The 16,947-nt window shown below is 40.6% G+C and overlaps 1 protein-coding gene across 1 annotated transcript in view; it reads left to right on the top strand.

Annotated features, from left to right (window-relative positions):
* Positions 1–463: 463 nt before the first annotated feature.
* The window catches only part of tbx15 (T-box 15), a 53,033-nt gene continuing 36,549 nt past the window's right edge, over positions 464–16,947 (top strand). The window contains exons 1-3 of the mRNA XM_023337645.1: positions 464–729; positions 10,918–11,125; positions 16,438–16,539. Of these exons, the coding sequence (XP_023193413.1) occupies positions 543–729; positions 10,918–11,125; positions 16,438–16,539 (497 nt within the window). The 5' untranslated portion in view covers positions 464–542. The remainder of the gene's footprint in view (positions 730–10,917; positions 11,126–16,437; positions 16,540–16,947) is intronic.

Genomic DNA, 16,947 nt, shown 5'->3' with positions numbered 1-16,947 from the left:
AGGCTGGGCGCTTTAACTTTTTTCTTTTTTGACAGAGTTAAAGGAGACCGCCACCCCCCACCCCTCTCTCTCTCTCTCTCTCTCTCTCTCTCTCTCTCTCTCTCTCTCTGCGACTGAAGAAAAAAAAATCCTCCAGAAGTGAGTATCAATCAGAGAGGAGTTAGTGGGGCACAAAGAGAAAAAGCAGGACAGAGAGCAGGGCGCGCAAAAAGCCGCTGACCGCATCCGAACTATCAGTCCGCGCGCAGTCGGACTGATAGAAAACTCTCCGTTTTCTAGTCAAAGTTTACTAGGATTACTTTGGACACTTGGTGAGTTTGCGCCCTGCTGTAAACACTGACGTGTGCAGTTTCTTCTTCTTCTTCTCCTCTGTTTTGTTTTTTGTTCGTCACTGTTTTGCCTCGCTGCTTTTGGACGGGACGGAGTGAGGGGGTTTCGGGGGAGCTCGGGGGGTGGCGGGGTTTTTCTTGCCGTTGTGAATTTTCGCCACGTTCTCCTCCTCCTCCTCCTCCTGCCCAACTCTTCGGGTGGATTTGAGAGAAATGAGTGAGAGGAGGCGATCGGCCGCAGCTCTGAGCTCTAGAGCCCACGCGTTTTCCGTGGAAGCCCTGATCGGCTCCAACAAGAAGAGGAAGCTCCGGGGCTGGGAGGAGAAGGAGCTGGAGTTGTCCATGGAGAGCCTCGCCACGGACGGAGAGGATCCGGCGCACTGTCTGGATATGGACCCGGGTCAGTGCGCGCACACACACACACACACACACACACCCACACACACATATGCATATATATATATATATAAAATATATATTATTTCCTTAAAAAAAACAAACACCGCCAAAAGTTCCCGTCAGGTCTCTCTGCGTCGTGGCTCCACGCCTATGGACCCCAGGCTTCCGACACAGAGCGCATATGCTCCGCAGTCCAACCCCGAGAAATGCATCCGCTCCTCTGCGGCTGCGTTCCAGCAAAAACACCGCAGGGAAACACAACTGTTGCGGTTCATTTACAAAAAAAAAAAAAAAAAAAAAAAAAAAGGAACGCGTGCAGGCCCTGCTTTAACTTCACACAACTGTGTCACAGAAAGCGTTGACTTAAATAAAAATTAAAATTTAAAAAAAAAAAAGTCGGTTTGCACCTTTAAAGGATCCAGTGCCTCTGGACAGCGACGCACACAGTCACGGTGTGCGTCTTGAACACTTTGGTGCGTAAAAACCAGTCAACCTTTGGGTAACTGGGGCCGTAAACCGCTCGCGCCAAGACTCAAATAAGTGACTCTCATCTATCGCGTTTCACTGTAAAACAGGAGCGGACGTTCACACACCGAAACATCCTGACGCCGAGAGGACAGGTGCGTAAAAATAATCAGTTGACCCTGCGCAAAACAGGTCAGAGCAGGTCAGGCAGGAGGCCGCTGGAGGCGCAGACAGGGGCGCAGTGCGTAAGGGATACATACAGATAAAATGGAGTGGGAAGAAAAATAAACAAAAAGAATATTAATAACAGTTTTACTGCTTACATTTGACAACAAATAAAAGAGCGACCCTATTATTTATTCATATTATTTCATATTTGGTATTCTGTCTCTACAACCACACTGTACTCAGCATAAAACTATATTGATTTTTTTGGGGGGGTTGGGGGGGTGCAATAAATAGTAGCCACTACAATTATCTGAATTTTTAATCAAGTATATAAACAGTGACATTAAGTCAGATGATATTCTCGTTAGGTCAAAAAAAAAAAAAAAAAATAGAAAACTCTTATAAAAATCGTAGTTGCGAAACTTGTGGAGACTTAATCTAAGCAACGGCGTTTTACACTCATCAGACTTGAACTCCGCGTCTTGGCTTCTTGGAAAGGTCGATATGTTTTTAAAAAGTTGATCATATCAGTATTAATTCACGCATTCGTCGCAGAGCAGGTTTTTTTTGTGTGTTTTCTATCTTTTAGTTGGAATTGAACAAAGCTAGTGCTGAGTAAGCAAATAAAAGATTGACTAATTAATTTACGTATCTTTTGACGTAATTTATATCCAAAAGTATTGACTAAAAAAACTACCCCCCCAAATACCTATTATTACTATTATTATTATAATTATAATAACAATTATGATTATTATAATTATAATAATAATAATAATTATTATTATTATTGTTGTTGTTGTTGTAATTATTATTATTCAGTTTGTCTTCCCAGTGTGTGAACGGCTTCATTCATATTTATTTATCTTTAATTTTCCATTTTCATCTCACTTGCCCGTTTCATTTATTTTCCACATGTGGAGCTGCGCCGCCGCTGAAATCCTCCCGCTGCCTCGCGTGCGCCCGGCTCTAACGCGCGCGCCAGCGTCAGGCCTCCTCCGCTCACACATTTTCAGCCCCGACCTTCGTGGATTAAGGTCCGGACGTGTCCTCCGTCCTCCGGACTGAAAGTGGACACGCTGACGCGGTGCAGTGAGTCGGCCGTGGTATATATAACTCATATATACACGGTTTAAAAGCACAGCTTATATATTTGGAAATTTAGATACGTAATAATAACAGAAAACAGGTATTTCACTTTAATGTTATGTTGATTTCATCGTGATGAGTTCGGTTCGGATCGGTGTGGGACGGAGGTCCTCGCGCAGCCTGGCCTCCGGAACTCAACGCTCTTTTTACGTCGCGCGCCTCTTCGCTCCGATAAAACAACAAAAATAAATAAAAATAAAAAAGAAGGAGAAGAAGAAAGAAACGTTGAAAAGAATGGAGTTGTGTCCCTGACCCCTTACAGGAAGCCTGTTGTTTTTGTTGTTGTTGAGGCACTGTGCTGTCTGCGCTGCGGTTTAAACGAGGGAGCGCTAATTAGAAGCAGCGCTGCTTTTTTGTGAGCCCTAAAAGGGGCAAAGATGGTAAACAAACAAACAAACGAAAAAATCGCACTTAAAGCCTTTTTTCTTTCCGTTTTTGTTTAAAACTCTCGGTGGTCGTCCCAGTCGTTTTAAGAAGCACTTTTCTCAATCAGATTTTATCTGGAGTAATTCTTCCCCCACCCCGGTCCTCCATCCAGAGCCCCCCTCCTCTCATTAGCCGCCGCGGCTCCTGGCAGGATCCCGCTCCGGACCTACAGCCCTGCGCTGTGGAGCATCAGGCGGCGGTGACCGAGAACAGCGAGTCTCTGTGGTCACATTATGTGGTTTAGAGGAATCCTTAGCGGAGTGATTAGTTTTTTTCTTCTTCTTCTTCTTCTTCTTCTTCTTCTTCTTCTTCTTCTTCTTCTTCTTCTTCTTCTTCTTCTTCTTCTTCTTCTTCTTCTTCTTCTTCTTCTTCTTCTTCTTCTTCTTCTTCTTCTTCTTCTTCTTCTTCTTCTTCTTCTTCTTCTTCTTCTTCTTCTTCTTCTTCTTCTTCTCTCTCTTTTTACTCAGCTCCAGCAGGCTTTAAGGCTGGAAGCCGGCCGGTCGTATAACACGTTTATTAGCCTGAGAAGACAGAGAGCAGGACTGAGTCTGCAGCACTTTATTTTTTATTTTTTAACAAGCTGACCGGAGGAGCTCTACAGGCCCGTTAGCGCACACACACACACACACACACACACACACACACACACACACACACACACACACACACACACACACACACACACACACACCCACACACACAAAAGAAAAAGCTGGTTTTGTGAGACCTCACAAAGTTCCTACTTCCACACGGCTCTAATATGGATCCGTTAAAGCGGCAATTAACAAGTGAAACTACATCTGTTATAAACCCGAGCTCCACTTCTTAGAGAGGCTTAGCTTTTACGCACAGAAACAGTTCTTAAACACACACACACACACACACGCACACACACACACACACACACACACACACACACACACACACACACACACACACACACACACACTCCAACAGTTGGGTGAGACGATTACATAGTAAAATAATTGCGTTACGTTGAGCTGTTCTAACAGAGCCTGTCTAAATTCAGAACTCATTATTTAGCAGAAGACGACACATCACAGCTGATCTGTTCATCTTTCAGATCCTTCATAATATTCACTATCAGCTCCTCCTTAAACAAAAACATATATAAACGTTTCTATCTCCAAATTCAGAGTAAAATGTTTTTTTCTTTCAGGCACTAGAAAATCCAAAATTATTATCATTATTATTATTATTATTATTATTATTTTAACCTGAAACTTTAAAGACTTGAATCAGTTAGGAAAGTCACTCTGTTGTAAATTAAGGAATTTATATTAAAACATTTTTGGTTTATGATGTGTTATTTACGAGTGAGGGTCGGCGGGGGTCAACAAATAAAAAAATATCCCCCCCCCCCCCCCCCCCCCCACAAAAGGAGAGAAAATGTTCACAACTTCATACATTTAATTTTTTCTCTTATATGTAAAGAATGCAAATAAAACATGTCTAATTTGGACGGTAAATAAAATGTTTGCTGAGGCAGCCTGACAGTTGAGGCTGTTTCCCACTGAGACGCAGAGCTAAATATAGGCCTCAGTTACATCATAAGGCCATTGCACACGCGTGTGTGTTTCATATGCGTTCAGCTCAACCAGACGCCTTTAAATTCAGATAATTATTCTATAAAATCAGCTCCCTCGCCCCCCCCCCCCGCCCCAAAAAATAAAAATCATAAGGGCCACAAGCCGCGTCCCGTAAATCACGCAGAAACGGCAAAGAGAATAAACTGGAACCCGAAGACGGCCTCACTGATTTCGGAATAGGAATGATGAACTCGTTTCCTCCTGATTTTAACTTGCGATTGAAACCGTAAACATGGCGGGGATGTGCATGTGTAAATATTCAAAACGTTTGGATGGAAATGTGCGGATGTGTGGGCTTCATAATAATGAAGAGGTTGCGAAAATGATTCCAGCATCCAAGGTTTAATCGTAACCCCGAGTCAGACGGCTGCACGCCTTTCACTTTCAGATCGAACACGACCTGTTTTATGGTCAGTTTACTTTAAGTGTAACATGATTTTTGCAAACTCTTCCCTGAAACAGTTAAACATATTTCATTAGATGAAATGTTGCTGAGTAGACATCAACCTTGTTGCCTTCCTTCTACTCAAAGGGACATTTTTGTTGACAAGCTGAGAGGTGAGGCGACGTAAAGACGTCCGAATGTGTCCCTAAAGTTGTCGGGTTTGATGAAGCTGACTCAGCCTGACCTTCAGTGTCGGTGTGAAGGTTAAAAATGTTCAGTTTTTAACGCGTTACTTTAGAAACTGTAGCAACAATGAAACTGTGGTTATTTTAGGAAGCAAGTGCCAAAATCCAAAAAATCTTACCGAGTAATTTTGGTCTAGTTTCTAGTGCAAATATCTTAATGCACTTGAAATAAGACAAAACTCACTCATAAGCAACTTTTCAGCAAGATATAGCAGCTTGTTTTAAGTCAATAATTCCTTAATATATAATGGAAAAAGCAGTAGTTCCACTGGAAGATTGCTTCATTTGTAATTCAGCATGTTCCCCATGTTGTATGTGAAGTAATCTGCAAATGAAACAAGAACTTTTTGATGTGTATTGAGGAATTATTGACTTATAACGAGCTCCTACTTCTTGCTGAACGACACATAAAGCTGTCCAGCCTTCAGCGCGTCTCTAACCGATAGGAACGTGTCTAAATGTGAAGTCGGAGGTCAGAACGACGTGTGGCACCAAGCTGGTTCACTCTGGGTGTTTTTATGGAGGTCAAGCACAGGACGAGCAGAGTGTGTGTGAGGTAATGCGTGTGTGTGTGTGTGTGTTTGTGACAGAGAGAAACGAACGGCAAATTTCTTCTCGATAATACAAAAAGCATCTTTTCAGAAAGCAAAATGAAAGCTAAGCTGAAAACTAGACGCTGAGTGATAGAGAAGTGAAAATGAGCTGATGCCGTGCTGACGTGTGTGTGTGTGTGTGTGTGTGTATGTGTGTGTGTGGCTGCTGAGTGTCAGAGGACGTGTCCTCCAGCCTGATGACAGGGCATCCAGACTTCTTTACCTTCTGCTCTCCATCTTTAAGTGTCTTTGAGCAACCAAAAAACGCTGCATAGGTTTAATGGATTATTATTATTATTATTATTATTATTATTATTATTATTATTATTATTACCATCCCTTCATTCAGTCTCTGCAGTGCAACTGATTCCCCTGAAGCCTCTTTTTCTTTTAACCACAAATGCACTTTATTTAAATTTTTTTTTTTACTGTATTTCAAGCCAAATTTTTTTCCAACAATTTACTCTATTTAAAGTTTTAAAATAAAGGAGGCAGAAACTAAACCAAACTAAACTGTATATTGTTTGTCGTCGAAACTATAAGTCAGTGGCACACAGTTTACCCAGTAGCTCTGGTATTTAAGTTGTAAAGTAAAGCTGCAGTTAAAGCAAAGTGCAGCCAGGCAGTACTGACAGCTAAACCTGTCACGGCAACAAATGTTCTGGGTGATAAATCGTCCCAGAAGGTATCGCGCTAAACGATGTTATTGCTGTTTTGAGAGCATTTTAAAGTAATCTATTAATAGTGGCAAAAATAATGCGAGAACGCATTCTCAAAGATCCGTACACGTAAAATTCTAGTGAATATGTGAACACCGGGACTGGAAGACATTCTAAATATCCAAAAATAAATAAACAAAACAACAGGAACTGCAAAGAAAACAAATTTTGGAGTCTCTGCAAACAAAACTGTCCTAAAAAAAAAAAAGAGACTAGTTGAGACCAAAGCAGCAGACTGAAAACTTTCGACGTCTAGTCTTTGGTAGAAAGAGAGAAAAGAAAAATGATAAATCACCCAAATGGAAATTAATGAGCTTGTTACGATTTATTATGCGATTAATTGATTGCGTCAGGCCTTTCAATATGACCGTTAAATACAACACATATGAAAGAAACAAGAACTAATGACTAGCGATTTTCTCTCCTCTGTTCTCCTCCGGCCCATTTGGGTTGTTGAAGCCTCCGTTCTGGAGCAGACGCTCGAAGCAACCCGGAGCCATACAGAGTCTGTTTTTAGGCCGATTTATAATTTTGTAATTTTTATTTTTTTGTGTGTGTTATTCGGTATATGTTTTTGTTGTTTTAGTTGTTTTCACTGTAACTCATGTCACGGTTCTATGTATAGATTTCACAAGAATACATTGGAAGCCTGCAGCACCACGCTATGAACAGGTCACACGCTACGCAATGTGTCAGTTTCACTAATATGAAATCTCCAGGGACACCAGCCCATTGTTTCAACCCTGAGGAACTGCCGTGAACACAGTCACTCTACAGTTACAACAACAACAAAAATATAGTGCAGGTCCATTTTAGCAGTTTATTATTTTAAGCCTCTTGTTTGTGACATGTATATTTTTTTCCCCCCTGAAGATTTAAATTCTAAAATGTAATTTTTAAGTCAAACTGTTGGAATATGTTACTGTATATGATCAGTTTAAGGTCCCACATGTCAAACTGGTAATATTATATCCTAGTGGTCCTTCATTGTTTTTAGCTCTTTGGAGTTTTAAATATCACAGTTTCAATTTTTCGTTCAGGATTTAATGAATGAGATTCAATTTAAAAACCACAGTTTTCCCATCTCTAAATGTTACATTGACTTCAAATGTTTTTCACTTTTCAACAGATTCTACATATTGTAGTTTGTCAGTTGAAAGCAAATAATAATAATAAAAAAAGATATGCCAATCTGTTAGCCGTACTAGAATAAATCAATTTAACCCAAAGAAACACCTTTATTTAATGTGTTACCCGGAAATAAAATGTTAATATGGAAAAAAGAAAACTTTTCAGCTAGTTTTAAGTCAGTAATTCCTTAATATTGATTAAAAAAGTACTAGTACCAAAGGCAGATTATTTCACTTAAAACATATGGAAAAATGTTTTATGAGTGCAATAATCTGCCAGTAAAACTAGTTCTTCTTCATCAATATTAGGGAATTACTGCCTTAAAACAATCTCTTATATCTCGCTGAAAAGTTACGTTTGAGTTAGTTTTATCTTATTTCAAGTGTGCTAAGATATTTACACTACAAAACTAGACCAAAATCCCTTTGTACAATTTTGTGGGTTTGCACTTACTGTCCAATAGTTTCGATGTTGCTACATTTTACAAAAAAAAAAAAAAAAAAAAATCTTTCCAAGCGCGACCGTTTGTTGGACGAGCGTGTTGCAATGAGCTCATCCCTGCGGTAGGCGCTGCCGGGGCCCGGTGAGAATCGGAGCCACCGGGCTCGTCGTCTTTTACCCGAGCAGAATGTGTTTACAAAGTGTGAGGGAGGTGTGGGGGGACGGGGGGGCTGAGTGTCTATCTGCCTGAGTGTGAACAGTTAAAGGAGAGAAGCGGACACTAATCATGTGCGACAGTCCTCCCTGGCTGCAGTGACACTGGAAGGATGATAGAAAGACTCCCTCCTCCTCCGCCCCCGCTGTCTCTCAGGGCTCATTACGGCCCTCACCACTTCTCGCCTTCTTGTCTTTCTCTCCCTCATCTTCATCTCCCCCATTTCTTCCTTCCTTCTCTCCTTTCCAGCGGGCTTGGCTGCGCTGCGGCAGTTTCGCCCGGGATGCTGTCCAGTCTCTCTCTCTGTCTCTCTCTCTCTGTCTCTCTCTCTCTCTGTCTCTCTCTCTCTCTGTCTCTCTCTCTCTGTCTCTCTCTCTCTCCCAGCTCCTTGCATTTGCATAAGCGTATTTGTGTTACCCCCCCCCCCCCTCGCACCCTCCTCCTTCCTCCGGCACTGCCAAGCCAACCTCGGCATGTCAGGACCAGCAATAAATAATACATTATTGCATTTTTCTGCCTTCCCCCCCCACCCCCCTCTCTTGCTTTTTTTTCCTGGGTGGCTCCGGGGTTGCGAGCGAGGTCGTTGTAAAAGATTTTCTCAGAAAAGTGAAATGAGATTTAGCACGCGGCGGTCAAGTGAGGATATCGTGCGCACGGAAAGGTTTTGATGCCCCAGCTGGAAAAATCACGAGGCATTCTGGGATTCCTCCCCCCAGAGAGATTTTCAAATCTAAATAAGCGCACACAGACGTTTGACTCAGCGGCGGTGGCAGGGGTCTGGGTGTATTTTGGGATATCTAATATTTGAGCGTGGATTTATGGTGAGAGTAAACAGTTTTAAACACTTAGTGTTTGCCAAGATTAATACATTTGCCGTCTAATTCAAATCAATTTTTACAAAACTTGTAATCTAATTGCTTTCTTTTCTTCTATTTCCGAGCATAAAGCTCTGATTATTTTCTCGTTCAAAACGAAGAGGATATGAACTTTGTTAACTCTCAGAGTTTAGAGGTGACCCTAATCCTAAAAGCAAGACATAATTCAGCACTGGGCGACCTCAAGGTCGGGTGTTCGTCCCGCTGCCGTTCACGTGCGACGGCTCGTCTGCACGAGGAAAGCCAGCCCGACTTTTAATTAGATCCCTCTCTGAGAGTAAATGCATGAAAATGAAAAACACGTCAATGAAGGATGCGGTTATGAGATTCAGCCGTTCACAAGTGCAAAGACTGAGAAGTTTCCCTCTGAGACAACAGACACATCCGCTGGGTTTCCCACAGCAACACAACCACGACCAGCAACTTCAATATTTCCTTTAGAAACGGATTGTCATCCAAAGTAAAAAGAAATAAAAATGAAGACCTGCTTTGTAACTGAGACATAAAACATTATTGAAATATCACGCCTTTTCAGTCTATTCTAACCAGATGCAATGAACATCTGCTGTCTAATAAAGTCAGTCTTGTTACAGGAAGAAGGGATTTAATGATACAATTTAGAAACAGTGTTAAAAATGTAGAATTGTCTCTAAATTTATTTATTTTTCTAGTGTAATTGATGACTTTCATGTTCTTCAGGATCACAAACTCCTGTGCACTGCAAAAAACACAACATCTAACCAAGTATTATGGTCTAGTTTCTAGTGCAAATATCTTAGTACACTTGAAATAAGACAAAACTAATTGATAAGTAACTTTTCAGCAAGATACAGGAGCTTGTTTTAAGTCAATAATTCCTAAATATATATTGACAAAGTTCCACCGGTGGATTATTTCATTTATAACTAAGCATTTTTCCCATGTAAAATAATCTGCGAATGGAACCGCTACTTTTTCATGAATATGAAGAAACTATTGACTTAAAACAAGCTTACAAGTAACTGTTCATCAAGATATAGGAGCTTGTTTTCAGTCAATAATTTCTTAATATTGGTACAGAAGCACAAGTAGATTATTTAATCCATAACAGAACATTTTCCCATGTTATACATGAAATAATTTGACAGTGGAACTAGTACTTTAGTACTTTTATGTCAATATTTAGGAATTAAAACAAGCTCCTGTATTTTGACGAAAAGTTATTTTTCAGGTACTTTTGTATTATTTTCAGTGTATTAGGATATTTGCACTAGAAGCTAAAATAAAAATACTTGGTAATATTTTGTGTTTTTGCAGTGTGGGTTCGTCTCTAAGAAAAATGAGCTTTTTTTAAAAAAAAAATCCGATTTAACCTCTTGATTATTTTTGTGAATTCATCTTTTCTGTCAATGATCACTTTGTGGGAAATTTCATATCCCAGACCTCTTTCATTGAAATAGTCGTTTGCCTGACCAGAATAAAAAGAAAAAGAAAAGAGAGAGCAACAATTTTTCTTCGTCGCTCCGCAGAAGCTTCACGCGGCTTTTATCCCGCTTCTGTCTCCACGAGACGGCAAGCCAAGCCCGGCCTGCCGAGGGTCCGGGGGGTCCGGTGATGAAGACTCACAGGAGGAACGCTGCAGCGCACGCTCGCACGAGCCAACTTTCCTCTACGAAATAAAAAACGCCAAAAAAAAAAACCCACGCTTTTTTTATTTAAAATTTTTTTTTTTTATTCCGTTAATCCTCATCACTCTCTCTCCCCCTCCGCTCTTTTCGCCCCCATCCAGACTCAGAGGCGAGCCCCGGCTCGGATGGAGAGGGTCTGGCCGAGAGGACGTCGTGCTCCTTCGGCTCGCCCGCCGACCTGGCCCCGGGCGCCTGCGACGCCTCGCCCTCGGCCTCCATGGAGGAGATCCAGGTGGAGCTGCAGTGCGCCGACCTCTGGAAGCGTTTCCACGACATCGGCACGGAGATGATCATCACCAAGGCCGGCAGGTAGGCGGCGGGCTCAGCTGCTGGCTGAGGCACAGACTGGGCTGTTGCTATAGGCTCCTGGGACGTTTGGGGCCTAGCCCGGCGTCGAAGCGGTCAACTAGGCCTGTCGCGATAGCAAATGTTGCTGGACGATAAGTTATCCCCAGAACTTATTGCGATAAATGATAATGTTGTAGTTTTGAGACCGTTTTCAAGTAATGTAATGGTAACGGCATAATAATGCAATAACGCATTCTCAATGATCAATAAAGTTTCAATTCTAATCAACATTCAGCACTGGAACTGGAAGACACCTTAAATATCCAAAATAAATAAAGAAAACAACAGAAATAACAAATAAAATGACTTGTGCGGTTTCCCTAAACAAAATGACCCGTCAAGAACGGTCCAGGTGAGACCAAAGCACCAGACTGAAGACTTTCTCATCCAGTGTTTTGGTAGAAAGAAAGACAAATGAGAAAAACGACAAATCATTCAATTGGAGATTATTGAGCTCGTTTTAATTTATCATGCGATTAACGGATTTATTGATATATCGATTCAGGCCTGGATATATGTAGTTGTCTTCCTAGACTCACTTCTAACAAAAACGTTGAGTGACTTCCTTTGATGTTGTCATTTTTTAAACTTTAGCAGGAATAAAGTAGTTAGCGGTTTAAAGGATGAGTTTTCATTTAAATGCTACGTGGCCTGTCCCTGTATCCACCGTCAGCATCCATCCATCCACTCAGTGTGTTTTAGGTTTCAATCAGGCGTTTGGAGCATTTGTTGTGATTGATATTGATACCTTTACTTATTTTGGGTAAAGTCTTTGAAGCCCACGTAGGCAAGAACCAAACAGGATATAAGGACAAAAAAGGAGCCAAAGTCTAAATACAAACTACACAAGACAGTCATTTAAAAAAAGATTGGCTCCTTTGTGTCTGACGGATTGCTCTTTTTTTTAACCTTTATCCTTTTCTTCTCTTCTTTCCATTAGTTTTATTTTGTTGAGTTTTTCTCTTTAGGTTTGTCTTCTAATAAAAATATAGAATCAGGTTTGAATCCATGCTGCCTACTTCTGTGAAAAAAAACCCCTGACCTTCTGCCCATCGGTTTATCCCCTCAGCTGAGCGTCTTTGGCCCAAATGGTCCTCAGAGGCCGGTTTGGTGATGCGGACAGCTGTGCAGTGCCAAAATGCAATTTAAAAGGAACCAAAAAAAAGAGTTGCTTGTCAGTTGCCTATATTTTCCTGACGCTGTGAGCAGTTTAAGAAAAAGTAGCTGGACGATGTCTTGGTGTGTTATTGTATCAGTCAGACTCCTGAGATAAGAGCTGGATAATAGACAGCAATGATCTGCAACGCCGTCAGAACTCGACCAGGCCTCCATTCTGTTTGTGAAAGCACACAGATACTCAGAGGTAATCTAGTGATTCATCTTCTGGTTATCACCTCAGATTGCTGTGGAAAGCAAAAACAACACAACAGTGTGGCGTGACTCTAATAGGAGCAGCTTTAAAACACCGTGGGGAGAGCTTTTACTTTGAAAAATGGAATGGTTTTCTCAAAATAGCATTTGAATCTATCGTGGACTATATATTAAAGTCAATGAATAGATTATTTTTTTTAGTAAAATCTCACCACTGCTTTTTTTTTGCCAACATAAAATCCCGACGACTTCTTAGTGTCCTAAATTATGATATGATAACTTATGTGTTATACATACATATATATATATATATATAATTTTTTATTTTATTTTCTTCAGCTGCGCGCGGGTCTGCGTCTGGCGCTCACGCGCTCGTTGTGCTGCCGCTGGGTGCTAATGTGTTGCACGTGCGGGTCGCCCCTTCTCGGCTCGGTTCGGGCCTTCTCGCGCGCCGCAGGTTAAAGTCGGAGCGCAGCACGAGCTGCTTTTCATTAATCCCCTCTGTTTCGTGCTCTGGGGTGGGGCTCGCGCTCATTTCGAAGCGCACGGACCAAAAATAATAATAATAAAAATAAAATAAAATAAAATAAAAAACCGAGTAAGAAGAGGAGTTGACCTGCGGTGTCTTGGAGGAAGGACCTCGCGCTCACCTTTTCGTGCTCGCAGCGCCGCGAGCCTTTCCACCCGGCACGCGCACTATCTCAGCAATTTCTGCCGCGTCTTTATCAAACAAATTGTACATTTTGTTTGCATGAGAGGAAAAAACATTTTTTTGTCTAGAAACTTCGGCACATTGAGGCAGTAAAAAAAAAAGAAGTGACGTTTCATTGACAGGTTTTGTTTATTATTTTAAAATATAATTTTAAAAACATCAGCAAAATTCAATTAGATTAAAATAATTTCAGATTATTATTGTTGTTACTAAAAAAAACAACGTTTAAACCATTTAATTTTAGTTTCCTGTTCGAAGATTTTCTGCGCTTCATATTCCTGAAAAAAGACTAAAATTCTTTCATTTATTCATCCTATTAGACATCAGCTCTCTTTGTAATAATAATAATAATAATAATAATAATAATAATAATAATAGGGGAGTCTATGACTCTAAACCAATCATTTTTATTTTATTTTTTTATGCTCCCAAACAGTTTTGAGGCGCCGTTTCTTTGCGTGTGTTTGGTCTCGTCTAGACCCAAAGTGGTTCCTTCCTCTCTGCTGCGGTCCTTCAGGGTTAAATTACGGCCCGGCTTCTCCCTCCGCTGGAAATACACGAGCTGCCCTCGGCTGCTGGAATAAATTAGGATTAAATTGGTAATCAGCTCATAAATAGCACAGCAATCAGTTTGCGCTGAAGCAGAGTGAATGAGGCGGACACGGCCGCGTCGCCGTGCGCATTTCACGGCCTGCTCGTAATAAGGCCATAAATCCAGAGGAGAAGGGAAGGAGAGAGAGAGAGAGAGAGAAACTACTTTCTCTTTCTCGTTAGGGAGGCCTCGATTTACGAGCTTTAAATGAAAAGAGGGGAAAACGGCGCATTTCAAGCGCCGGAGTTCAGATGAACTGTCCTCCTCTGGACCGCTGTTTGTTTTAAGCCCGGTTTCCCTTTTAGTGCAGCAGCTCATCCGTGACGTCCAGTCATTACTATTTACAATCCCGAGCGATAATGGGAATTTGTTGCTTTACATTTGAGCAGATATTAAAAATCGGGGGCGAAAACGTAAAAAGCAGAGGCGCCCCGGGGATACATGGGGCCCCAAGCAGAAGAAGGGGGTCCGCCGCCATCCGTCTGTCTTTCTTTCTTTCTTTATATCGTGTTTGCTTCTGCATTGAGCACAACGTTTTTTCACAGTTAACTCTTGAGCCGCTGGTGAATGAAATGTGACTGTGTCTTATTTTTAGCAACCAGTCATTCAGGCATAGATTTAATATGAATTAATATTTTATCTTAATTGTTTTAGGGAGCAAGGATTTTATTCTTACGTGTGTAGCAAAAACTTTTTGTATCTGAGTGAAAGTTTCAAGTCTGAATCTATCTATCTATCTATCTATCTATCTATCTATCTATCTATCTATCTATCTATCTATCTATCTATCTATCTATCTATCTATCTATCTATCTATCTATCTATCTATCTATCTATCTATCTATCTATCTATCTATCTATCTATCTATCTATCTATCTATCTATCTATCTATCTATCTATCTATCTATCTATCTATCTATCTATCTATCTATCTATCTATCTATCTATATATATCTCATCAGTTAGGTCATTACACAATTTTATGTTTGTGAAAAAAGAAGAAAAAAAAAGCATACAACCCTCCCCACCATCGTAGAAGTTATAAATAAATATTACAAACTGAAAACATTCCTTTTCAAACTAACGGTTCAAGATAAACTGAGAATCTGATGACAGGATAAAATATTATTAGTGAAATCCTGTTCAGATCTGCAGAGCTGTGTAACACAGACTGCTCTCTGGTGATACAAGGTTGATTCAGCTCCTGATTCAAATATGAATAATTCATCATTAAACAAAAACCTGATTAATGCTGCTACAGATCAAACAATCTAACACATAAAAATAAATGTAAAGCTTCTTCTCCTCAGATCTGAACTTGACACAGCTGAGATACGCTGAATCCTTTTATCTGTTTAAATACGTTGGTCCAGTAACATGGAGGTTTTTACTGTATATATTTCTTTTACATTTGAGTGATAAAAACAGGCAGTTCAGGACTTTTTGCTTTACTATTAGAATTTTAATTATATTATTATTAGAAAATCTTTTTGTAATGTAAAATTTCATCAGAAGTTACAAAAGAAAGTATTCCTTAGTGGATTTTAGCTTAAAGGGAATCTGAGATTTACAAAATCGGTGACCAGAAATTGTCCACAACATCTCTGCTTGGTCGACTATTTTATTTTATTTTTTGCATGAATGAAATAAGACATTTAAAAAAAAATTATACCAACAAATACAAAGAAAATCTTGTAGAATTTTTTTTTTTTTTATTTACGTTTGGACAAGACGTAAAACCTCGTCAAGAAACGTTGCCGTCATCCAGGACATGCTGCTGTGGAGTATCGTCTCTGCTGCCTGGCTACGGAGCTGTTAGCGTGTCATGACAGTCACAAATAGCAACAGACTGCAGCCAGAAGCCTCTACATATTCGTTGTAAGCAGGGCCGGCCCAAAGCAATGCGAGCTAAGCGGCAGATTACTAGGGGGTCCCCAAGAGCACCACACTAGAAATATTTTTGAATATTGCAAACTAAATGCTATTACACATGGCAAAACAATTTCTGAGTTGTTTTTTTAAAAATAAATAATAATGATTCATCTTTTCCTATCGATGGAAGATATTTAAAATGAGTGTTTATCAACTGATGTTACTTTCAAATAGTTCAAATAAAACGCCAACTAACATGCATTAAATGTTACTACCCTGCATTTTCAAAATGATCCAGATGATTTTTTTATTTTTGACTTTGTTACTCCTGTAAGGTTAAAATCAATGGTAGTGGTATAATGTCTGCTAATTACAAATGATCCTAATGACAGTAGGTGTGTTACACACATAGAGTTGCTTAGGAGTGATAAATCATTTGGTGTTGACATGTTGGTATGGGCCCCCGTTTAGGCCCCCCAAAAAGCTGCTCAGGGTTCCAAAAAAGCTTGGACCGGCCCTGGTTGTAAGACTGACTGCTATTGGAAATCCTTTAAATGCTTTGAGTTACGGCATTTATTTACCTTTTGGGATAAAAAAAAAGAGATTTGAATTGATTCTTAGCAGGTGTTTTTGTTTTTGCAGGCGTTTTCATGGCAATCTCTGATTTCTAGTTTCATGTTGTCTTCGGGTCAGTGACGTCTTTGTTGTTTTTCGTCCCCAATCAGGAGGATGTTTCCGGCCATGAGGGTAAAAATCGCCGGCCTGGACCCGCACCAGCAGTACTACATCGCGATGGACATCGTGCCAGTGGACAACAAGAGATACAGGTGCCCTCCTCCTCCTACGCACACACACTTACACACAAACCTACACACACACACCCACACACACGACTGAGAGCTGCTGAGCATCATCCAAAACAGCAGCAAGCTCTCAGCGCTAAACCTGTCATTAAATCCGGTCGTTGTTATTTACGATGCTTGACATTTCAATTCATAAATCCAGAGTTTTCCCGAGTAGAACAACTGCTTCACCGAACAGAGTCCGGGCAGGGAGGGGGAGAGAGGATTTTATTTCTCCGAAGCCCGGAGACATAAAATAAATGTGGATTCCCACGATGGTCCTAATGTTGTCACACCTGCTTTTTGGCTATGACGAAAATAAAACTGGACGCAAAACGAAAAAAAAGAACAAAGAAAAACAAAGCAACATCCGAGCAACAGATGCAGCTGATC

This window comes from Xiphophorus maculatus, chromosome 7 (assembly GCF_002775205.1).
Source record: "Xiphophorus maculatus strain JP 163 A chromosome 7, X_maculatus-5.0-male, whole genome shotgun sequence".
In the NCBI taxonomy this organism is placed as follows: Eukaryota; Metazoa; Chordata; class Actinopteri; order Cyprinodontiformes; family Poeciliidae; genus Xiphophorus; species Xiphophorus maculatus.
This window is presented reverse-complemented; position numbering and strand designations above follow the sequence as displayed.